The 26,540-nt window shown below is 40.7% G+C and overlaps 1 protein-coding gene across 17 annotated transcripts in view; it reads right to left on the bottom strand.

Annotated features, from left to right (window-relative positions):
• Positions 1 to 26,540, bottom strand: part of APBB2 (amyloid beta precursor protein binding family B member 2) — a 179,568-nt gene that overhangs the window by 64,271 nt on the left and 88,757 nt on the right. For 12 of the 17 annotated variants that reach the window (XR_010606085.1, XM_065633108.1, XM_065633110.1 and 9 more), the window contains one exon: positions 2,563 to 2,771. Coding sequence is in view for 16 of the 17 variants with exons in the window: in XM_065633108.1 (XP_065489180.1) it covers positions 2,563 to 2,771 (209 nt within the window). In the remaining variant the exon portion in view is untranslated. The remainder of the gene's footprint in view (positions 1 to 2,562; positions 2,772 to 26,540) is intronic. The other 5 variants (XM_065633112.1, XM_065633109.1, XM_065633116.1 and 2 more) reach the window with 1 other exon arrangement.

Genomic DNA, 26,540 nt, shown 5'->3' with positions numbered 1-26,540 from the left:
CCTTCACAGGGAGGGAGAGGGGGAGGACCTGGGGTAGGGCTGCAGTGCAGTGAACAGGGACTGAAACTAGTATCACCTGCAAGTGACCTGGAGATGACTGGGTGCTGGCACATATTGACTGCAGAGAGATGAAAGCCCAAAGATTCACAATGGCTGACACTGTTAAATCTAGAATACAAATTATTTCACTACCTAGCCCTATCTCTTAACCCCACACCATGGCTTATTTCCCTCTTACTGCTCTGTAGCAGGGTTCTGCTCAGAACCGGCTGAATCCCAAAGGATTTTTCCTCTAGTACTCGCTTAAGAAAGCTCAACATCTGTGATTTCAAGAAATGCAAGACTTTTCCTAACAGTTCTCATCATAACTCCAGCTATGCCTTTTCTTTGTAGCAGTTTCAGAATTTGGCAGTGCACAAAGTCCTGAGCCCAGTTCACACTCTCCTTTTGAACTCCGTTACTGCAAGTCTGCTGGTAATGTATTGCAAAGCTATCTTAATAACCACTCGGTCAAAAAATCAGTATTGTTTAGGTAATGGTTTGTAAGACGCTTATCAATGAATGCAGAAACCTTCAAGAGACAAACGCCTTCATCTAGATCTACAATTAAAATAACCATATAATATCATACTAATACAAAATTTGGAAACTCACTTATTTTCTGTATCATCTTTTATATCACAGTACAGGGTCTTGATACTGCCACAGAAATGAATATGCATAAATCTTTGTTGGATTGAATGCCTTGCTGAATTCGAACTGCCATATCAAAGCCCAGATAAGCCTTCTACGTATTCACATACATGGCATTTTAGAATGACTCCTCAAATGTCTTACTTAACACTGTATTAAAATCTACGTTGTTATAGTTCATACGTTTCATTGCTGAGAAATTAATTATAACTTTTTATAATCACAAATTATTCTTCATTTAAAGCAAACAAAACTGTGAAAGGTTAAAGGGATATCTGCCACATTACCAGTGTGTCTGAAATTTTAATTGTAAAGACATTTCAAACAGAGGTAGAAAAACATTTGAAATGAATATACATATTTCCCCTCTGCAATTTACCAACCATACTGATTTCTGAGTTTTTGTGAAAGATGTCTATAACTTACTAATTAAAGCCCTATTCTCCATATTTTAGAGTAGGAAAAATACTTAATGGTGAAGTTATATCACTTACATGTACATAACAGGAATTTATCCTGGAAGCATGTGCAGCAGTTCACACTCTGCATTTCTGGATTTTTTTTTTCGTGTTTTCTACCTGAATGATAACAATTGCTTTTTCTCTGTGAACCCTCTCAGAAATAACTTCCAGTGTGGTTGGTGCACAGTACATTCTATGGGAGCTTGACTGATGTAAACTAAAATTGACATGTTGTGGTCAAGTTTGCAAACCTTACGAGTAGCATTTATGAACATGTGGGAGCAATCTTTCTAAAATAAAGAACAAGAATGTGCATGTTTAAGCCTATACAGGATAAAAGTTTCACGGTCAAGATGGTAATACAGACTTGAATGTCCTTAACTCCTCTTAACTTTCACTTAAGCTATTTTGGTGCATATATCAACAAAATCAAGAACAGAAGAAATCTCATATCTAAATATATTTTTAAAAAATAAATAAATAAAACCTAAGGATTGCCTGATCCAAAACTCAAAGGTAGTACAAAGACTTCCTTTGATTTCATAAAACTGTGGACCTTCGTCTGAAAAGTTAGTATGAAAAAGAATTAATTTCAAAACAATTTGATTTTATATGAGCATTTAACTCCACAGAAGTCTTCCCAGCATAATAAAACAAAGTGATTGCATTTTTTGAAGCATACTCTTCTTTCTGATAATTTATTTTATTTTTTTACTTACATGACATCAGTCAACCCCCTGGACTGTGCCTGAAAGGATTATTTTAAAAGGCGGTATCACATATTGCTCTTTCAGCACAAGTGGAAGAAAGGGTGAATTTCGTCCTGCTTCTAGACTGATTGCAACACAGTGATCCACTTGTGCAGATATTTTGTACTGGCAGGATGTTAAGAGACTTACATTTGAGAATACTTTGTGTTTATTCAATGGAAACTACCCTGTAACAGAACTAGTGTCTTAAACGAAGACTCATGTATCTTTGTGTAATATTCCTACGAAGCGAACTAAGAAGGAGGAAGGTGCCAACAAAGACTCCGGCCAAAAGACTGCTGTAATGTGCAAAAATTTTATGTATCCTGTACCCATGTAATGCAGCAACACTCCAGTGCATGCTACAGAACTGCAGTAGTTTCATATTCATCAAGTACTGGCTGTCTAATTTATCTGAGATATGTCTGATTTCACCCTATACATCCAAAGCTTAGGGTGTTTCATGAGGCACAGCCATTAGAAAATGCACATAGAAAATGGATACTTACGACATATTATAAACAAATAGCTACACTTTGGGATGTTATCCGGCCCCACATGCTAAAGCTCAGTTTAGCTAACAGTTAAACCTGCAAGTTCGTAAAGTTATTTCCATTTTCTTTCCAGTATGCAGCCCTTAAGAAAATACAGTATGTTACCTCAGTTTCTGGAGTAGGAGACGGAGTAATGGAACCAAGTGACCCTTTTCGTGAGCCCTGGAGATCTGCTGGGATGGATACGGGACGTTGCCATTGAGTTGTTCCTGTTGGTATATGCCAGTAGTAGATCCCAGCAATGTCATTGATTTTTTTCCAACCAGGTGGTAAGTCTGGGTCTGTCTGAAATGAATGATCACTCCATATATCTGCTGGGAACAGGCAAGGAAAAAAAATAATTACTAAGACATGAACAGTACTTCCCTGGGTCTGCCTCTGATGCAAGTGATGCACAGCTGGCACTGCTGTTGTACAGTTCCTGTGTAAATGAACACCAGAAAAACATGCTGAATTATTGAGGCTCAAAGTAAGGTGACAAAGCCTGGTTTGACCTGGCCTATAAGGAGAGGAAAAAAATACACTACTTACCAAAGAGCTGCTCTAATACGGCAGCTATCTAACACCATCAGATAAACTAGCTCTTCTAATAAAGTTTAGCTTCAAGTACATTAAATGACAGAATACAAAGAAATATTTGGAGTCGTGCTGTACTCTATCCTCTTCACACATGCTTCTCAATGCATGGTAGCAGAGCATATATTTCTGCTAACTAAAGTCACCTTATCAAAACAAAAAACCCCCCACACCAATCAAACAACCTGCATTGGATTTACTTGCAACATCAAAAAGACTGCTTGCTCAAAATTCTGAGAATAAAACTGCATTCAATGGCACGACACTGAGTCAAAGCATCTAATTTTTGTTGCACAGGCTGGTGTAAGAACAGTCCCTTATCAGGGCAGTGTTTGGTGCCCAGAACAAAATGAAGGCACCACACCAATCTATATCTATATCCATATCCTTTTACATTCAGGCCTTTTGAATCCCAGTTTTCTTGTAGAAGAGAAAGTGACAGCCACAAGATGGGGAGAAAAGCAGCAGGTATCTGTACATCAATCCAATTCTGTTGACGTGGCATCAAACAACTTGCATGGAACAAACTCAGGAGGAAACAGAACTGAACATATCGGACTTCATCTGAAACTAAGAACTTCACTTACATCTGCAAGGTTTTGGAGGTAAAAACATTACATGGAAATGGTTTCTTCTGGTCTGTGGATGACTAAGCCCTACATACTTCCTCAACGGCAGATGATTTATGGTGATCAAGAACTTTTCTCAGATTCCTCCCCAGTCATCCCCAGGAAGTGAAGTTCTACCTGGCATCTACTGGCCTCTTCCCTGCTCTTCTTCACTGATTTGTTGATGAAAGGTCAATGAATCAGGACCACATGGTTGCTCATAAAGCTCTGGTTTTGAAAGTATTATTGCTCTGATACCACAGAAAGCATGGTTTACTACAGAAATTTAGAGCATGATGCACAAAAAGAATGTATAGTTTTGTACTGATGTTGGTTTACCTACCATGTGTATTACAGTAAACCATGATCTCCTGAAATGCTATATTGTAAGACATTTCTTATACAAAATGCATAAAGCAACAGGAGTAAGAAAACCAATACCGAATTAGAATAAGGAGAGCCGCTGCAGCTAAGTTGTATGAAAAAGCAAATACTTCTCTTGGGTTTTCTCAAGACACTTGGATTCATATTATCTGTGTAACTTCTCTCTACAGCAAGAGAATCAAATTCTTATTGGTGGAAAGACCATTTGAAGATGTAACCAATCCACAACTCTGCAAAGGAATGAAGTCTGCCTTTACCCAGGTGTCATGATTTACATAGCGCTGCAGACCTTTGAAAGCCATCTCTTTTTCTGGAGAAAGACCCTTCTGAACAGGGTGGCTCTGCTGCCTACGTACACTCTGGAGATAAGTCAAACTCAGCCCTCACTGCAGGAGACTGGGCAGCCAGCGTGCAGTCGATTCTTCACCTTGCTGTCTGTCCCTGTCCAAACTCGGCGTGCACGAGAGCCGTGACTAGCGAGGGTGGCCGCCTCGGATCCCAGAGCTGCCCACGCTGGCTCAGACGGGCCGGCCAGTCCTCCTCAGCGAGCTGCTCCCTGGAAACCTGCCCAAGACAAGTGTGAGCTGTCACCACCCAGCCTCTGAAATGCAGCTCTGCCGGCTTACAGGTCAACATGGTCAGAAGTTCACAGCTGGTCTTTCCTGCAGGCAGATTCACGTGAAAGGACAAGTTGCAGAAAGAGGACTGATATTTTTCAGTTGGAGTTCTGTCTCACTCAAGACAGATGTTGAGCCTTTGTCCATATGGGGGAAGATCCGCAAAGTGGCTTTTCACAGCGACGTTATTATGGAAGAAGCATGGGATAATTCTGGCACAAAAGATTACAGTAAAAGAGACATGGTAGAGTATTTTGAGGACTAAAATGGAAGATTACATAAAAAACATGAAAGATGTGATTTAAGGCAAGAAGCTAAATTCATCTGAGGGAAACTGAAAAACAAAGTGGACTCCACTGGGCTTTCCTGCCTCCACTGCCTGCCTGCACCAGGACCTGAGAAGTCCCTCAGGAAACCAGATCCCTCCTCTCTACCTGGAGCTTGTGTAGAGCTGGTGCTGCAATCCCTTCGTACAGGGTCCAGCATGACGGGGCACGGGGCTGCTCCCCAAAAGCCTTTGGCACTGGTCTTTGCAGAACTCAGAGAGATGAATCTGCTTGCTGCACTCCACCACACAGCCTCCACTTCATCTCTTCAGAGACTCAGCAACACAGCAATGACAGGAACATTTTTAAAAGCACGCAAAAATGATGAAAATTTGAAATAATCAGAAGTGAGAGCCCAATGGGAGGGCAGCACCTAAAATGCCTTACCATTCCCCTTTAAAGCCAAACAGGGAATTTGTTAGTTATTTCTCTTAAAATTAAAGAGAAAGAAGTAACTCACAAAAAGCCAATAAGGCTTTAGAAAAGTAGCAGAGAAAGATTTATTTAAAATGTAGAAATAGTTGTTTTCGTTTTTAATAAACGCACAAAGGAGTAAAACAGTCTGAAAAGATTCCCACTTGCTGAAATTGTCTGGTCAAGTTTCACTCACAAATAAATGTTTGTGTCTGAATTTTTGTCTGAATGGCTGAAACATGGAGCCCGTAATAGAAACAAACAAACAATCACCCCACCCAACAAATACAGCCTACATCCCAGTATCACTATAACTGATGAGAGCAGTTAAAACTTCAAAAATACTGGAAAAATGAAGCCTGTTAAACAAAATGAAAAATATTAATTCACTCTTTCGAAACAACTAGCAACAGAGATGTACCTTCACAAAACCATAAACACAGCCATATTTAACTAGTAATTCTGGCTAGGAGAGCTTTGTGAACACATTTTGTATTCCAAAGAAGATAGGATAAAGCCCATATAATGTAATACGTTGCTGTTTGTAATTCGCTTCTCCAAATGTCAGCCTTTGCCTATTATCTGATATAGAGCAGTGATAAATTCCATGCTGTAGCTATAATTCAGATACTAGAAGTTTGGTGTAATAATTAGAAATGTTAGTAATTGCATTTTTATTTCAAGCCAAAATGATTTTACTATCTGAGGCTGATCTAGGAAACAGTGTTATGAAATTGAAAAGAGATTGTAATAAACAATATAACTGATTCACTGAAGAGTACACGTAATCTGTAACCAAGCTCTTTAGCAACACTAGTATTTTTATCACTTATTTCATTGCTGTTTCAGGGGAAAAGATAGTAATCAACTTGCTGCCATTGTGAATCACTCCTTAGCCCTCATTCAATTAAACAGAAATTAAAACTACAGCATTCAGTGGGATCTTTCAGAGCAAACTTGTGCCGTGAATAGAGACCATTTATTTTCCCATCATTTTGTGATGCCACAGACTGTTTCCCGGTGAGAGGCACCCCCTGCGAGGCAGGGTCGCCACTCGCCAAGCACAGGTGGCACCGGCAGCATCACAACAGGTGCAAACAGCACGGCCGCTATCGAAACACAATGCAGCTTTCCAGCTGCGACCCCTGGCCACGTCGGCACCATTCTCTGCTGATGTAATTAGTGGATATTTCATAATTAGAAAGACCAAATGCCATGAAACCAAAGCAGCTTTTAACTAGTTTAGGCTTTCTTCTACAGGCGCAGCTCGAAATCCCTTTCACTGAAGGCCAAAGGCAGTCATTTAGAAACAAATACAGATGGAAAGAGAACGGCAAGAGCTCCAGAGGTGGTTTCTGGAAAAGCAGGAATGCAAAGTATAGCACAATACTCTTAATCTAACAGCAAGTTGTGTTAAAGTTTTGAGACAAAAATTACTCTTCTTCAAAAAAAAAAAAAAAAAAAAAAAGAACAGCATTGAAGTAAAATGTTCAATCAGGGATGATCTGGTGTTATGACAACAGTGGAACAGAAGAATATTGGTAAGATACTTGATTTTCTATGTACCAAATTCTGTTATCTACAGAACTGGCTTCTCCACTGTGCTTTGCAAACTGTATTTATCAGTATAAAACAAAACAAATACTCCACCTGCCATTGTCATAAGTTGGTTTATCACCAATCTAGTACCAAAACCTGGCTGTATGCCATTGTGCTTGTGCTAAACTAATTAGGATCTCTTCTTGATAAAGACTGGAAATACACCACATCATTTCAACAACAAATCTCAACACTCCCATCTAGAAGGAACATCATGCAGCTTCTTCCCTTTCTGAAGGTAAGGTAGTGGAAGATGACTAGTGTATTTACACGTTACTCAGGACTGGAAGAAAAAGATCACTCAATGTGACAGAAAGAAAAGCTGATAACTGACACCTCAAGGAAAATTGCGCCAGCAATGAAACTATATGGGAGCAAAAAATATAATTTAAAACAGACAGTAATAAACTTTCTGCTTTCATTTAGATAAACAAAAATGGATAAAAACAGCAACTCTGTGTTATCTCCACTTCAAGGAGAACTTGGTGGTGGTGATAAACAAGGTGCTATGATGGAGGCCAAAGAGTCGGTGCCTCTCTGCTTGGGTCCTTGTGCACTAAGGAACCAGTGCCTTAAACCTGGCTCACTAAAGGCCAAGCAGACCTACTTCCTGAACAAAACACTCTCAAGCAAGAGGATGGGTCTATTGCAATGAATTTCGTATTGAACTGAGAGGTACTTGGAAAAACAGACATGCACTTTGAACGCACAACTCTTCATCAGGTGAAAACACATCCCACCAACCAGCACAGCCAGGGCACTAAATTATGGCCAAGAAGAGTACTCTTAAACAAGAGGAACTGCAGTCCCCAAGGGCTCAAGGTTGGCAGCGTATCCAAAACAGAGACTGTAAATTAAAGTGCGGTACAGAGCCATCAGAGTGCTAGAAATTCTGTACCTGGGAGGTACACAGTAACAGCACCTCTGTCACAGGACAATTTTAACTGTGTTATTTCACAGGTTAAAAGCACTTTTTTGGAAAACTGGGAGAGAGCAGCAAGGTAGACTCATTGCAAGGCAGCAAATATATTCAGGGAAATCTGAGAGGTACCATCGCACCACTAAAGGGACGTATGTGTTTTGCTTTTTAAGGGACTCATTTCCACATGTGGGCCTGATGTCATGTACTTGGAAGCAGCAGCAGATGTAAGTGCACGGCCCTCGGCTGATGCAAACGCAGCTTCACTGGAGTTGGTGGAAGTGTCTGATTTTCAGTCAGTCTCTCCAGCTAAGGAGCGCTCCTTTCACCGCATGGCAGCGGAATGACCAGGTGAGACCACTTGTCTGCAAGGCTCAACAATACTTCCAAGCACTTGATCTACACTATATAAATAGAAAATAGAAAAGGGATACCATCCAAACACAGGATGTGATCTAGACTTTCGTTATCTACCACTGTCTCAAAAGTATATTTCCACAGTGAAAATTTAACCGAAAAGGAGCGTTCAGTGTCCAGGCTGGAGGCACGATGGTCCAAACAGGAACACTTTCAGAGTTTTCCAAACCTAGAAAAATAATCTGGCCAATAATAAATCTTTAAATCCACTTCTGAGCCTCTGGCCCTCCCATTGTTCACACTCGAGCAGTGGGTGCACAACATAAATGAAGTAATTCAAACTGAAAAGTACCTTGTTTGTAAATAAGAGATCTGCAACAAAGTTTCCTATGTCAAAAATTGCAAAGAATGGGATGTGACAGGATCCATCAACATGGTGAGCTAGTGTTTGGGCAGCAATGGGAAACCACTAGCTTCAAATTTGACAGCTTTCTTCATTGCTGGGATCAAGCATAATGAAAAAGCTGGCCCACAATCTATCACGTGTGTTGCAGATGCTGTCCTCTGGGCACACAAGGAGAAAGTACAAGAAAGGAACTGGGAAGATAGGAGAATAAAAAGGTTTTATTAAAAAGGAAAGGGATGGGGGGAAAGTGCTTTTTCCTCTTCTGAACTTCCGAAATCATGAAATAAAGATGTTTTCTTTCTGGGCCTATACAAAAGCAAAAAAAAAAAAAACAACAAAACAACCACACACCACAAACAAAAAAAACCACACCAGAAACAAAAAACCCCCAAACAATAACAAAAACAAACCACAAAAAAACAAAACAAAAAAAACCCAAACAAAAAATCCGAACCAAAAAAACCACAAAACAAACAAAAAACCCAAAACAAACAACAACAAAAAACCCCACAAAAAACCCAAAACAATACCAAAACACACCAACAGACAAAAAGAAAGCCACAGAAACTTAAGTCTTCTTGAGAAGAAGCCAATGACTTCAGCAGATCCGGGATTTGATCCGAAAGGGAGCATACTACTCCCCCACCCCATATGCACACTGAAGGCACAGGAAGAGAGGGGAAGATATGTTGTATTAATGAGCAAAGGCAAACAAAATTAAATGAGCACTCTCCATTAAATAGCACAATAGAAGGAACACAGGCAACGAATATTTTTATTCCATTTATTTCCTGCAGTAGGCTCGATGTGCAAATTTAAGTGTTTAAGCTGCTCAGGTTTAACAAGAAAAGGACCCCAAAGACAAATTTTCTTCTCACTTTGCACATACTACAGCATAATTGACGGTACCACCTACTCTTATAATTCACAGTAATGATGGTCAGCAGGTAGTCTCATCTGAGCATCATTGCAAGAAGCATCAATGCAATCTCAAAAACAAATGCAGCAAAAATGCAAGCCACTAGGACAAGTAATTATAAATCAGACAAGCCTGTCTAATTTGGAGAACATTACTCAACGAGGAGTGATAAACAGCCAAAGCTGTTCACTTGGCATCATCTTTTCTCGCAGCATGCAACTGGTTGTCATGACAACCCCATCATCCTTCTTGCTGAATCGCTGAACCAGCCACATGTGTTTGCAGAGAGGAAGAGTCTCAAACAGGTTCCAGGAAAACATGCCAAAATGTGGGATTTTACAGGCATACCAGTAACAAGACAATCTGTGTCAAAATGAATTGCCATTTTGATCAACTGTACAACAAACCATAATCAGAAAAGACTGACTTCTTAAAAATCTTAAGGAAGCTTGGGATGAATCACCTGTAGTTTTGTTTGTTTGTTTTGGTTTTTTAATGTGATGTGGTCTTTGTCCTGCTGTACAAATCAGGAGTTACTACGGGCATACAAGGCATTCAAGCAGATATGACTGATCTTAAGGAAGAGAGAGGAAAGCACATTTGTCAACATTCAGGAAAAAAACCACACTACTAAACCCACTTGCTTTGATGTTCTGACTTCTCCCTTTCAACCACCAAACCCCAAGGACTGAAGTATTAGCACAACAATCAACGAAAGCCAAGGGCAAGTGACTTCAGGAGAGAAGGTCAGAAGAACTGCTGATGACAGCACTGGACAGGTACTCAGGCTGGTACTACCCGTCCTGCCTAACTGGGAGAATTTCGAGGCTCTGCGAGGTGTCTGCTCGGGCAATAATGCCTGAGGTCCAGAGGTGAAGCCATGAAAAGCCAGCACCGCAGCTTGCGTTTACAGGAGTTGATACTAATAGCAGCAGCAGTGGGGAAAAGTACCACAGGAAGACAGTGAAGAAGGTCCACATGTTCCTTCCTGGAAAATGGGCCAAAAATAGATAAGAACAAGAAGACTAGCCTGTTCACCAACCAAACCCAACCAGCCATGAAACACGCAGAGTCCAGCAAAGGAAGGAAGAATTGGAGGTGACGTGAAGTGCTGGCTCAAGGGGGCTGTCATGGCAGAAGCTGTGGACCAGGAAGAAGCCAGGCTCTGGGAAGACCTGTCCCACCTGGAGAGGGTGGCTGCTTAACCAGATGGAACAGTGGTGGCAACATGAAATGATGGACATAGAGGAAGGACCACCTCAGCTGGAGCAAAGGCTGGTGAATCGCTACCTGAAAGTGCTGTAGCGGAGGCACATCCTATATATAGCTCTTGCACAAACTCTACTGTGTGATGAGACTGGCTGGGCATCCATCTGCTGGTGGGAGGTGGTCAGTGACTGTCTTCTCATTGCTTGATTTTTTTGGTATTATTTTTCTTCACTTATTAAGCTGTCTTTATCTTGCCTCATGAGTTTTTCTCACTTTTGCCCTTCCATTTCTCTTCTTCATCCCACTGGTGGAGGGAATGAGCCACCACAGAGGCATTCACAGCAAACTGGCCAAGCCCAGGATCCACCTCTCTAGGGTGGAATGAAAAGGAGTCCCAAACGAGCGAGAGCAGCACACAAATGAATGCCCTGTTCACCAACTATGTGCTTAAGTGAGATATAGTCTCAAATGCTATGTGAACAACACGCACCATTCCCTTGGAAGGTTTCTACCAACTGATTACCACAGAAGACAGAATAATTTCCTACTGTTCTAGCGAGTTATTCCTGCTTAGAAATACACTTTGTATATGACCCATATCAGTGAGTTTCTTATTTGAAATGTAAGTTCTCTATTCCTACCAGTAGATGGCAAAAGATTTTACTTAAAAATAATAACAGTCCAACAAACAGTAGAGTGTTACCTCCCTCTAACTTGGTCTCAATCCACTGTGATTGCACACTGTGGGACTGCAACCCAAGGGACCTCCTCACCACGGAGGTGAGCAACAAATAATTCATCCAGACCAGTATCTTCTCCTTCATTAGCAAATCACTAAAAATGATCTTGTGAGTTAGCTTTCAGGGCTGAAACAGTCCAGCAACAATCTATATCTGCTTTTCTGATAATTTTTTTTGGCATAGTATCTCTTCTTCCCATGCCTTTCCCCACAGAGAGCAGGATGGCAGGATATGATCTTGTGTTCTGGGTTCATACCCCATTTAACTACTTTGCATTGTTTTAGAAGAAGGAGTTTGGTCTAAAGAAGAAAAATTAAATGGCCATCTCAGCCAGGGGCCTGCTGGACTCACACAGCAAAGCCTGCACATGCCCTGTCGCGCTGGCAGACACACTGCACAGCACGCCCAACAAAAGCAATTTGTACACGCACGGAGTCCAGCCTTCCCTCTCCCCACAAAACTTATCTGTCTCAGCAACAGCAGCCAACCATTTGGCAGAAAAACAGAGAAAAATCACTTCAGTGGCAGCTCTGCATTTATGTATTTCTCTCCTGAAATAAAGAGCCTGATTCTCCTGTCCCCTCAAAGCAAATCGATATGTTAGTGTCAAACCATCCACAGAAGAGACCATTAACAATTTCATTTCAGGCAACGAACAAATATAATCTGGAATAACCACACAAAACAAGAAGATTCAGTCTATAAACACTGACACAAAAGCAGTTAAACTCAGACGTCCTTCTGACTTGAAAGACGCAAGATGCCTGCAGAGCAGGAGGAGACACTGCGCCAGTGTGTGGTGTACAGCAGTACAGTCACCTCAACAGCCTCAGCTCTCCAAGCAGGAACTGCTGCACCACAATGCTTTATTTCCAAGTAAAACTCTGTCTTACAAGTATCAAACACCACAGACTCCCAACCTGTAGCTCTCTGTGTTGCTGGGGCTGGCTGTAGACACAAGTGGGCCCCATCTCCCTCAGACCTTCTGCAAGTAGCTGGTGCTACTTACCTTGACACACACCACGCCAGACAGGTGGAAAGATCTTATGTCTTTACTTAGCTATGATGCACTTGCCATCAAGTCCTGGTGCTAAAGAAGAGCAACAGGCTTGGAGTCCACAGCTTCATCAGATTTGTTTCAACTGAGGAATAGGAAAAGCCTCAATAGCTTAAATTTGGTGACGTTAGTGAATGCCTCTTTAATCTGAATGAAAGAAGCAGTAAGCTAGAGCACAGAAAAAGGAATCTTTCTTCTCCCTTTAGAACAGGAACTGTAGAAAAAAGAAATTTGCATAAAAAGTCAGGTACTGGGCAAATGATAATTTTCTTCATTTAAAATATGAAGTCTACTGACTTCAGGAGCGAACAATATAGAGAAAGAAAGGACTACTTCTCTGGAAAATGTACTGCATAAATATATTGATATAGTCTGAAATTTTATAGAAATGCTCATTAATGAGTTTTGTGCATGATTGGCTAATTAAAAGTCAGTGAAGTTGGCCAGTGGAACAGACACACAATTCAAATGGTGGCTTGACTAAAATTGCTTTTCAACAGCTTCATTTACATCACTGTGCAAATGCATTAGAAAAACCTTCTTCTGAATTTAGTGAATCAATGAAAACAGGACATAAAATTGAATTACAACAGAGTTACTCTCTGAAATTAAAAGCTGTGCTTCATGAAAAAGCAAAATCTGCAAGAACAGCCATTTCCCATCACGGAGAAAAGTTCTACTCGTTCCCCAGTCCATGCGTATGCACGGCCTCCACACACAGCACAATAGATGCTCTAGGATGCCACGAAAACAACAACTTCACCTTCACATCAACCTCGTGAGGCAGGAGAGTGCAACATCAATGTAAACAAAGCCGGGCAGAGGTAGGAAAAGAGGGGTCTGACACGCACTAAATAACTTGCCTGGAGTGATGCCCAGACTCTGCAGACTCCCCGGGGCCTGGGCAGGCTCCAAGCACCCAAACACCAACCACAAGATCAAGGTGCACCAAGAGAGACCAGACATTGTGCTCCAGTCTCTCTACATGCCAGAGTCCCCTCCTGTCCCACACAAAGGGCTGCTCTTCCTGATGTGGCAAAAAGGTAATTCCTCCCCCATTCTACCTAATTTAGTCAGTTTAGTACTATCAGCAAAAGCCAGAGTGTTACTTTTAACGATCCGTACAATGGATTAGTTTGCCACTTTAAAGCTGTAGTCTAATGAGCATTAGAGAACAAACTGAAGGCTCCTTTTTTCCCTCAACATTTAAGCTGAAGACCTAACGTTTCCTCACCTCCAAATTCATTTCACGTTGCTAAACTACTGAAGGGAAGGGAGAAGTTATTATGGTGAAAATCCTCTCTGTTACGATTAGAGGCGCATAAGCATGAACCATTGCACGAGCACAGGAAGGAACTCACTGGCCCTCAGGGCCTACAGTTTGCCTGCAAAGAAAGATGTTACAGGAGCAGTTTGGGCACATCAGGCAGCTAAATGCTGAGCTGAGGCCTTGTAAGAGGTGAACTGAGCTCCACTTCGCATCCCTCAAGCTTTTAGACTTTTTTTTTTTTTAAACAAACCAAAACGCAACCTTAACCTTTTCAAAATTAATCTTGCTTCAGTTGAACTAAGTCTTTTCCTGAACAATGCACAGAGCCATCTATTATATTAAACAAAACATACAGCATCTACAATGAGAAGGCTTTATGAACGGGGGCTTCTGAGGGCAGATGCAAGTGTCAGGGGAGCTGGTTGTATTTCACCTCCCGTAGGTGAGGAATAGCACACATGGAGCTTTCTTAACTTAGAAGTTTAAGTATTTCACATTGCTCCATTCACATTTTGGTATTAAGCAAACTCAGAGATATTAACCATCTTTTAAAGCATTCATCCAGCACCAGAAAAATTATTATTTTCATGCTCATATTTACTTTGTGGCACTCCAGCACCAGAATTTTGTATTTATTTTTCACGGGGATGGTTTTACACACATAACTGAAGCTAGATGCAGAAATCCAGGCTTAAGACGACAGAACTGGTATCTCTGACATAACCACTAACAAAGAGCTAGAAGAAAATTCAGAAAATTACCTATTGTCACCGATCACCCTGGCAAGTCTAACTTAGCCAAAGCAAGTCTAACTTAGCAAACAGTAGCCAGAAACAAACCTAACGCACGTCAGCTGAAGTCTTATGCCAGACAAGCATTTAAAAACAGAAAAAGGGAGGGATTAATTTTGCAATTCTACAGAACCACAACAGAATTTCGTTTTCCATTAGCACCTCCTTCAATTCCAAGTATATTAGCAAATAGCTACTCACTTTTAAAAGTTGAGGACAAACTCTCCTTAAAGCTGCATATGCCCAGAATATAGCAACTTCAAAAGTTGCCTTTGTTGTGAAACCTGAGCTAGGACTCCCTCAAAACAACTGTTTGCCTGGTAAGAATGTAAACATGTCAAAGCACAGTAAAAACAATGACCAAAAGATCTCCAGTACATGATGTACCACAAGCCATGGAGATCAATTACCACCATTGAAAAGACACAGCTGATTGTCATCAGGAATTGTCACACAGAGTAAAGCATCCAGAGATGAACAAGGAACAGTGTGGTCCTTCCCTCAGCTGAAAACAGTATCTCATCTTTGGTGAAAATGTTACAATTTGCGGACACAAAGGGCTGCAGGTTGTTCTGGGAAGCAGGAAAAGCACATGTGAAGATTTCCCTTTCTGGATTGGTATTTACTTTCTTGCTGTGCAAAACCAGAAGACTGCAAATAGGTCCTACAGGATTAGGACACGCACGGTTTTGAGAGCTGTTTTTCTAATGTAGAGGCTTCACTTTCAAGTTTCCTTCACCACACAGATGTCCATGTCCTGGTTTTTATTACTTTCTTAAAGTTCCTTTACTGTTACTTTTCTGTTCTGCTACTTAAAATGCCCATATGCAGTGGCAGTTAATTACTTTTTGGCAGTCTGGAAGGATCAAGGTCACTGAGTTCTCTGAAAACAGCAGCTTGGTATTCACTGGCAGTCAAAAAAGTTTTCTTAGGAGCAAAGATCAAGACAAAAATCCTACTGCTTTAATGTAGAGTTGAACTAACACAGGACTAATGTGCGCTCTTCCCTGTGCAATATTACAAAAATCATAGAGTTGTTTCAGTTGGAAGAGACCCTCAGGATCATCGAGTCCAACCATAACCTCACTCACTAACAGCACTAAACCATGTCCCTAAGTACCTTGTCTAAACACCTTTTAAACACCTCCAGGGATGGGGACTCCAGCACTTCCCTGGGCAGCCTGTTCCAATGCTTGACAACCCTTTCCGTGAAGAATTTTTCCTTAATATCCAATCCGAACCTTCCCTGGCGCAACTTGAGGCCATTTCCTCTTGTCCTATCACTTGCTACTTGGGAGAAGAGACCAACACCCTCCATGCTACAACCTTTTTCCAGCACAACTAGAAAAGACAAAGACAGATAAAAGCGCTTCTGCAGGCAGAGACATCGAGTGCAGTAGGACTCTCGAGCTCAGAGAAGAATGACAGGGAGGGGAGGGTGTCACAGAGATCTGTAAAATCATGAATGGTGGGAAGAAGGCAAGGATGGAAAGGAAATGATCATTCACTGTTATTTACTGGTTCCTATAACAGAAAAGCAATGGGCAACTAATGAAATTACTGGAGAGCAATTTTATAACTAAGGGAAGTGCTTTTTCATACGGCACTTAATTAAATTATGGAGCTTATGGTCACAGGATATTGTGGATGCCAGAAATACAAATGAGACCAAAAAATGATTACATAAATTCATGTTAGAAAAGTCTATCAAGACCAATTAAAGAAGATAACATGAATGACATACCAAGTCCGAAAGCCCTAAACCCACCGATTGCTGAAAATGAAGAAGATATAATAGGGAGAGGACCTCTTTAAGCTTGCCCTGGTTTTTGTTTTTATTATTCCCATAAGTTTCTCCCACTAACCACTGTCAGAGGCGACCCATAAAGAACTACAGGAGCCTGAGGTCTGTTGGATACGGCCATTCTTACAAGCCAATGTACTAGCTGGTGATGTACAAAATTGGACTGTAACCTCTGTAACTCTTGTAAAACTGAGCTCTAGCTTCCAGTCAGTTCTTAGTTTGCATTGGGAACAGTGGAACTAGCATTATTGAAATATACTTTAATAAAAGTAACCATAACAACTCTACTAAGATTAAAAAGCCACATGCGATATGAAAACCCTCAAACCAACGTATCCAAGCTTCCTCTAAGGGATATATATATATATATATATATATATATATATATATATATATTCCCAGAAGAAAAATCCACAATAAATTTGTTCTCCTAAGTATAAAGGTACATGATTTCCTACCCTGAGATACACAATAACCTCATATGACAACAGCAATACAAGAGTTATGGGACTGAATATCATTGTTCCTACACATTTGTCATCTTCAATTTTATATTAACATGTATCTAAAAGGAAGATGACACTACTTTTATACTAAATTGTACAGAGCCATCTAATAGACAAAAATTTCTCTGTAGACAAATACATCTATTGGGCTTAAATATCTTTATGAATAAGAAAAGGAGAACATATTAGAAATACCACAAAGAGCAGTAACTAAGAGCAGACCTTATCTAGTGATTACTGCAGAGCTCACTGTTCTCAAGAGGTAATTAAACACTGCCTACACTACAGGCTTTTACATATGACAGTTACTACAGCTCAGAAGAGCTCTTATACCAGTAAATATTTACAGTCTTGCTTCCCTTATATTATTTGCATTCCAGAAAAATTCAGAAATAGAAAGGAGAGATGACCAAAACTGGATGTGAGATGCTACTTAGAAATTCACTGTTTCTGCAGTGATAACAAATTCTCAGCAAATCCTGCCACCTTCTGAAAACAGAATGTGCCCAGATAAAAGACAGTGGGTAGCACAACATACAGTCCTGACATTGCATCTGTAAAGTGAAAAGGAAAAATAACTAAGTCAAAATAACCTGATCTGGTGGCCTTTACACTGACCCTTTTGCAACAATTTTACCAGAAGGAAAGATTTTTCTCTCTCTTCTAAACTTAGACCATCACCTTGCTCATCAGCAAGTCATAAAATAAAAAAGCACATCCCATCAGAAGATCTTTAGCATATTACCAAATCAGACAGTAGATCTCTTCATCATTGCAGAATTCAAGCCGCAAGGCTTATTACTTTCAAAAAGTTTACTTTTAAAATGCTAGAGAAATATTACTGTTGTGAATGTACACTTACTTCCAGCATTTTTGACAGATTTTTGTATTGTGTCTGGTGATATCTGCTACTTTTTAAGATCCCTAGCTCAGTATATTTATTTCAAGAAAAATTACAGCTTTGCTTTCATTTAGTTTTCAAATGGGTTTTTTGGTGTAAATTGAAGCATTTATTCTTGTTCATTAGTACTACAGCCTATATAAACACATGATATCTACGAGCATTCTTGTGTGATTAAAGAAAGGATGTCAAATAATGAGTTAACAGTAAAGAGAACAACACTTGAAAACTCCCTGCGCTCCCTCCTGAAGAGCCTTTCTGCTTCCAGCACTCAGTCTGTCCCCCTGCCCTGTTTGCAGCTGGTTTAGCAGAGGAAAACAAGAGAGATCTGCTTTGCAAAGGCTAGATATAATCCTTCACCTACAGGAAAACTTCTGTTGTATACCTGAATATATAAAAAGAAAGGTTAAAAAAATACAACCAGTAATTAAAATTACTAGAGTATTTCAGGTGTGGTCTGCAGGAAGCACAACTTTTAAATCAGTAGATTTTGTCTGTCTGGAGTTTTTTTGTGTTTCTCTCTCTTTTTTTTTTTTCCCCCAATACCATCAATTATTACGCTGAGATTCATAAAATTTTGAAGCAGTGAACCTGAAATGTTGGTCAAACTCATAGATAGCATCTCTACCTACTTCTGGCAGAGAGACCTGAGAGACAACCCACCCCCATGCATCATTCCTGGGAAACCACAACTCTTCCCAAGTCACTGCTCGATTCATTTTGTGCTGGGACAGCTGAAGCTTCTCACAGATTAACAACAGCATCTCTCAAGTTAGAGGCACCCGACCACCCAAAAAGGGAGTTTACCTCTGAGAAGTGTTAAGCCCTCTGGACTGTGCAACTCCGCTTGCTGAACCAGCCCTTTGAAACTAAAACCGAAGTGGATGTGTGTGGACAGAAGACACTGGGAGGAACAGAGATGGGGGCAACTTCCACGTTGCCCTACTCCTCAAGAAGCTTTTTTAAGAAACTCCATTTTCCTTGAGAAGTAATAATAGGACTAGAAAATCTTAGGAAAAAGGAACTTCCCATAAAGAAGTACACTTGGTATATTTAAAGTACACAAATGTGGAGTATAGTTATGGAAGTGAGAATTCAATTATGACATGAAATCAAGAGAAATACAGAAAAAAGATCTTCTGTTAATGATCAGATATTCATTCTGATAGCTGCATAAGGACCTTGTTCACTATATATATCCTGAATGTAATTTTAGAAAGCCCCAAACACTCATTTTAGTGGAGAAAAAACAATCTCCTATGAAAAATCAAATAAGCTACCTATTCTATGCTAGGGGAAGCTTAGTCCTGAAACCCCTATTTTTCTGGCATCTTCTTCCTACTTTTCAGATCTCTTTGTTAAAAATACACTGGTTGTGTTTCAGCACGTTTAACCATGGGAAATTAATGCAGTCAGGAGACTACAAGGTTCCTTAGTTTATCTGCTAACAGGCTCCAGTGGCTAAAAAGGGAGATTCATTATTCTGGTTTAGTTAAGCACGAAAGAAAATAAAGTAATTTGAGTTTAACACCAAGTGTTATTTTGAAAGTCTGCTACAGCTACAGAGTGTGACAAATGATGTTGGCTTGCCTACAAAAGAAAAAAATATTGAACTAAATTTCGAATAATTTTACAGAAGCCAAACCAGATCACTATTTCTTATTACTTGTTTGGTTTTGTAAGGAGCAAATACAGTTATGCTATTTAATTACAATTCCACAAACAAAGACAAAAAGTTGTGAAAAGGTTTCGTGTGAACCAGCTTTCCAACAAAAGATCATTTTTCTGACCTGGCCAAATTGATTGATTTACAGCTGGCAACATGAATAAAAAAAAATTATCCAAGATATTAATCAACGTTCTTTGACAGATCCCAATCAAATATCAGCTATAACCTGCCCCACACATTTCTAACCCCCAAAACCTCACCCGTCAAAAGTTGCTTTACCTTGAACCTTAGGGAATGACTAGGGGTACTGCTCTTATATTACTTAGACAGACTTTTTTCTTTGCTTTGACTACAAGGAAAATAAAGCAGTCTCAGGGGAGGAATTTGTGACCTGTGAAGGAGCAATGGATCATAACGGATTTTAAACCTATGTAAAAACCTTTGAGCTCTGTGGATCACAAGTCTAAAACATCACTTGTCAATTCCCTGCTGCAATGATGAGCATTGAGGAAAGGCACCTTTACAGCAGGAACTGCACACTCTGCACTCTGCAACTTAACCTGTCAGACACCAGCTGATCTTCCACTGAGCAGAAATTTTATTCGCAGATAAAATAATTGTATTCAATATCCAGAGCTAAGTGACACTGTCAGCCAGAGCTATGAAAAAGTCAAATAGAAAGGAAGTGTTACTTACAGTTACTAGACGCTCCCGTATAATTCAACACGTACTGATCTGCTACCAGCATCCTTTAAGTTTGCTACATACATGTCCCAACAGCTTCATATTCTCCTTCAGTGTAGCATCTCCAACTCAAATATGGGAAAATACACTGCTATGTTTAAACAGACAATTACTTAATTAGTCTAACAAGGAATGGTGCTTTGGGTGGGAGAAAAAAGCCACCCCTATTGAACTGCCGGTAGATGCAACAGCGGAAACGCCACATGTTGACCATATAAATTACTGCGTTTTCTAATAAGCCAGGAAAAAATGAGAGAGATGGCTATACAGGAATTACAGCAGTGTGTGCATATAGTGCATTCTCTACTGAATTGATTCCAGTTTGCAAGACATTGATGTATTTTCTGACTGACTCTGCTCAGGAGACAAGCTTTTGAAACAGTACTTTTCAGCCCATGAGCCTTTAGGTATCCATCACACCAAGATTTAATCAGCTCAACTTTGGACCAGAACAGCCCTCGCCCTGCAAATCAACTCCTGGAAATATATTTATGTTATTTTTTCTCCTTTGCTGCCTGTATAAACGCGAAAAGAAAAAGCTTAGAAAAATGTATGGGAAAGATCCACGCTTTGAAGACAAAATTCTTGTTAAAGCTGCTAACCTCCAACTCCCCGAAGGTGCATTGCAGCAATGGCAGAAATTGATTTAGTGAAAGGCTCCTATTAGTGAGAGCGCTGTTCTCATCGCAAAGTCCCTCCCCTTGCCATAATCAATAATTTAAGCAAAGCCAAGAATCACGTCAGCCAAAATGACCAGGGTAACTGACTCTCTCTTTCTTGCAGAGTAGGAGTAAAACTAAAGTCTGAATGGGAATATATTCTAATTTAAAAATTAATTTGGCCCATCTGAGTTGTGCATTTTGGTTTTCATTTTGAGGAGGGAAGGGTTCATTTGCTCCTTACTGAAAACTTCCCAGGTTCGAGAAGGAGATGAAAATCCACTTCTAAAAAGTAAAAGAGGTCATAACCTCAGATTTAGAGTATTTTATCAGTTATGTACAAAGAATGTATTCTTAGAGTCACAGCTCTTACTTGAGTGTGATGACAGCGCTACTATGTCTCTCAGTGCACTGCAACTATCTTTTTGAGTTAATAACTGAAGAAGCGTTTCACATTTAAATTTAGCCCTGCAGAATCTCAACCAAGAAGCAATTAAAAACAAAATAATAGGAAAAATGAGTTTAGTTAATATTAAATTATGCCACTGTTTAAGAAAAAAAAACGCTTTCATTAAAAAACAGTTTCACTAATATTTCTGAGACTGACTACTTCCAAGCTTTTTCTTGAAAATCATATCAGATAATAAATTAGTCCAGTGCATGAAACGGTGTACATATAAAATGATCCATATAACAAACGGTGGTTAAAAACAATTCCCGTAACACACCACCATATAAAAATGGATAAAAACGCCCCAGAAACACTCTGAGCAGGGAGCAAAAATATATGCTTCAGATTTGGGGTTGTCCTCCTCTCGAGGATTTCTCATCGCTGAAGTATCATGGATAAATTCACTGCACAAACTGAAGGACGGGCACTGTTAGGCTTTAGAAATCCAGATCTCAGACACCACATGAAACCCACTTAATGTCATTATCTTGAGCTCTGTGACATCCTGATATTGGACATTTATGGCCTAATGCTGAGTACCCAGGGCTCCATCCATCTCAAAATGAAGCAATTGAGCCTTAATGGCAAATGTATGTGCTTTCATGGGATCGCTTAACAAAGGCTTCATGTCCCTTAAGGCAGGGACCATACATCCACTCTCAAGCGAGGACTAGGTTCAGAGCAAGGTCTTTGCAGCATGCCATGTCCCATCATACAAGATCTCTCCTGGCCCGAGATGGCTCGGTACTGCCCCAAATCTGCCCATGTTCTCCTGATCCATGTCTCGGTGGTACATGCTGTAGGTTTCTGTGTGTTTAATACCACAGCCTGCAATAGCATAGTTGTGACTCAAGGGACCCACGATTCCAATTCAGCCAATTCCATGTCATTAAAGCTGAACTAAATTTCAATCAGCTAAAGCTGACCTGTGTGAGAGTTAAGCACGTGAGGAACCAGAGCCCTGAGAGACTGGGGTCTAAAGCAGCCGCTAACTTGGGGAGATTAAAATAAATACCTACAGGAACAAATATACCAGGGCAGGAACTCAAGGGGAATTTAGGTCTGTCCCTCCCACTGCACAGACATCTATCTCCTTCTGCCAAGGCCTGAATCCAGTCCTGAGCTAGAATTTGATTTTCTCTTAGCTGTACTTCAGAATTAAATAACTTTTACTGCTTCCCTGGTTTTGCCTGCTGTAGGTTTTCAAAATTTCTGTGAAATAATGTCCCAGCCTCAAGCACACACAAATTCCCCAATACTCCTGCTGCTTTACTCTCTTAGTCCATCCTGTTTATTGTCACCACCTTTGTGCTAGTCCCGCTTGCCTGACCTACTGACAATGAACGCCCCTGCTCTGCTTGCTTCCAGCTCCAGCTTATTCCAGCTTCCTCCCGGTTTGCGCCAAGTTCTGATTTATCTCCACAGCTGCAGTTACTCTCCTTTTGCTTCTCCCTCCAGTGGGTCCCTCCTCTCAACAAGTCTCCAAGTTGCACACCTGTCTTCCAGCCTTCCTCCCCACCCCACAACGCTTCTTGTTTCCCCATCGGCTTTCTCCTCTGCTGAGAGCAGCAGTGAGAGGACCTCACTGCTACTGGGGCCCAATGCTGGTATCACTGCACATGCTCACAGAAACAACTGCAGCAGCCCAGGTTTTGGGTTTCCACTCCACAGGGGATTCAGCTGCAAAGAGGCAGGAATCACTTCTAAGCAGGAAGCTCCCCAAACTGTACCAGCCATCCCCAGTTTTGTACAACTAGGTGAATCGCTGCTACCCCAGCAACTGTGACATCCTCCAAAAGCTCAGTGGCCTTTGTAAAGACTTACAGACTCATTCTGCTGAGCAGCAATACCGCTTCTCTACCACATCTCCTGTAGCTGAGATACAGGCGCACAGAAGACAATAAACAGGCACCCAACCAGGCAGCAAAGAGCTCTGGAGCACACAGAACCCTCCAAGCAGAATACACCCGTGTTCACAGCCTTAACAAACAGGGGCCTGCAGGTTAACAGTCCTCCCAAAGGTAACACTGTTTTTTCCTTCCCTTACTCAGAGACTTCCGAAACCATTTCAAAGCATCAATCAGGGTGACTGAAGTTTGGCCTGAGTTCTATGCAGCATTCAGAAGTGCTGAGGCAGAGGTTTTCACTGGATCGATTTTGGTCATAATTTGTTAATACTTACACAGCTTTACGAACTAGGAACTTTTTTTTTAAGGAGCGGTTGTTAGTCAGATATTAGTTGATGGTGGATTTTCTTCTGTGCCTTACCATCCCTCTGAAAGAGCTATCAGGATCCTTACTTTTCCCTACTACCTTTTCTGGTTTCTCTTCATTTTTTGTTTTCCCTTCCTCTCTGCTTAGTCCTGTGTTTGACTGGACCTGAACTCTTTCCATGGTGTCAGGAGAGACCTGTGAAGACATACAATCCTAGGCACCAAAGAGCTTTTTCAGTAAGATGCATTTGACCTCAGAGAGAACATGCAGGATTCAGAATCACACCTGTTCATCCCTGAAACAATAGATTCTTGAAAAGTTTCCAAAACCAGTTTGTCAAGTACCAGACATGATTATAAGCTATTCACCACTTCTGAAGCCCAAGTTTTCCCTGCAGATGTTCAGAAGAGTCTTCCACTTTGCTACAGCACAGAATGAGCCTCATATAAAAAGCATGTCCTAATATGTCTTAACATTACACATGTAATAATGTACAGTAAACTGCACTATGGAGTTAGAGGGAGCTTGTGGTGCTCTGAAGATCTTGGGAACTACTGCAGAGCTTCCACCCAGGCAGTAGTATGACGCTGGCATTCACTTTCCAGCATTGTATCGCTACAACCGCTATTCCACATTGTCACCTTTCCACTGCCAGTATTCCACGTGTTCCAGCAGCCAGGTCCAGAGGCATTTGTTTACCCTACAACTATACATTTTACTGAGTAGAAAATATCCATTTTTAAAACACTCAAAACCATAGCACTGCACTTACACAAAGCAGCACTCTGATTTTGTCCAGATTGGGAATTATGTGCTTTACTACACTAGCAAGGAAAGCGTCCCTGAACAGGCAAGCTGCAAACAAGAAATGAAATACTAAGCGCAAAATAAGCCAGCTTATTAAACTCCCATCAAGTAACCAGAAGTTCAGCTGGAATAACGTCAAAATTAATGAAGCTCTGTCAGTTAGGACAGGGCCACATTTGACACTATTTTAGCCAAAGCACCAAGCCAGGCACAGTAATGCTTTGGTAGCCAAGGCACAGCCACTAGAGAGGCAGCTGTCTTTGAACTCAACCTCCCCGGCCCCGGAGCACCCAGGGAGAGATGTCACACTGGGAGAGAGCTGTGTTTGCAGAGAATATGACAAACCATACTAGAACCTTCAGGCACAGTATAGCAGAGATTAACCATGGAGTGATTTTTAAAACAAAGCCAGACCCAGAGAAGGAACACATTTCATTTCTGTACTGTGGGGTAGATGTTACAGGCTCTATCCAGCCGGTTAATTCATTTGTGAGTGCTACTCGACGTGTACCCCACTTAGCCTGTGGTTGCTGCTCCAGAATGCAAGTCCAAGCTCTTGCCTCCTGCCTGCTGCCCCTCTTGGACACCATCAGGCATCTCCAGGGACATCAGGCAGCGGAATCAAGCCCTCCCTAGGGAGGAAAATGAATGGCTTTGATGAAATAAAGAATTGTTCCTTATCTTTCTAGTAAATAGTAACTATGAAACTGCAACTGTGACCATAAAACACCTCATGGAAAGCCTCTTCTCTAGTCCCAAATTCTGGTAATTGCAGAGTTTGGGAGAGGATGCTAATTACTACCGTATAAGACATATATTCTCCCATTCCTGAATTTAAGCACATTAATTCACTTTTACATACATATTTTCATTCAAAAGGGTGGCGATCATCGCTCTTTACCATGGAAACTTCGGGTTTCACGTCAGAGCACTTATCTCAGCATTCAAGATATGGATTTAGGTAGCTCCACTGAGAACCCACAGCATAAACCCGACCTGACTGGCCAAACACAGCAAGCAGCCTCCATGAGCAACTGACAGCAGCAGCGTGTCCTTGAGCGAGTCATCTTTCAAGTTCAATTTATTTTATAGCCTTCTACCAGTAGACCCTCAATGCTGATCATTACTGCGAACATTGTGTAACCATGTGGCCTTTTAGGTTTTATTTCTTTTAAACTGGCTTACTTTTTCTTCCCTAAAAGCCTCTTATAGGGGTAGCTAAAAGGAAGATAAACACACAGTTAGTTAGTCCACATACAGAACATTACCTACACAAACCCTGGGGATATACAGCAATAGTCACCTTTCCTAGTTCTTAAGCGGTCAGCGAATGGTCAAGCCAAGCCTGAAACTATAAAATATGCACTGTTCTTCGTACATGGTTATCAGTAATATGTAGGTTGACAGGCCATTAGGAAGCATAGCAGGTGTGAACTAGAGCCTCTTATTCCCAAAAATCTGAAAACTGGATGTTTACTTAGGAACCTACAATTGTATAGTTGATAATATATTCTTTCTCTAGTATTATAGGACTTGTGTTTATCCACAGTGTAACTGAATGCATTTTTACTCCCATAAATCTTTTTCCACACACAGGAACACAGAAAACATGTTCTGTAGTAAATAACACGCTTGTTGTCTCTATCAGATAGGTACTGCAAAGGAAAAATGGTGCTTTTAAGAGAATATCCATTTTAATTTTGTCAAAGACGCCAGCTACAATCAGAGGCAAAACTGACTATTGGTATAAATCTTTCTGACCAGTTCATGACTTGCTGTAATTTTTATTGTACTAGAGGGCTGTTCTACCCAGACATACTGTTATTTCAGAATACCAGGCTCTATTTACATGAGTGACATTCCCTGCTCTAGAAGGAGGGAGTTTTGTTCAAATAAGATAAGATGCAAAAGCAAATTCCAGTATTTTTCTTGGCTTTGAGGCAAACAGAATTCCTTTTTTTTTCCCCAGAGAATTCTCATTCCTAATTCATTCGAGATTGTTACACAGAGAACTGCACTTTACTAAGAAGGGATAAATGTCCACTGAAAATACTTTTTAGGTGATAGTTTAAGTGAAGTTTAAGTGAAGTTTAAGAAAAGCGCCTGCCTTCTACAGACATTCTGGTGAGCTTCATT

This window comes from Caloenas nicobarica, chromosome 4 (assembly GCF_036013445.1).
Source record: "Caloenas nicobarica isolate bCalNic1 chromosome 4, bCalNic1.hap1, whole genome shotgun sequence".
Classification (NCBI taxonomy): Eukaryota; Metazoa; Chordata; class Aves; order Columbiformes; family Columbidae; genus Caloenas; species Caloenas nicobarica.
This window is presented reverse-complemented; position numbering and strand designations above follow the sequence as displayed.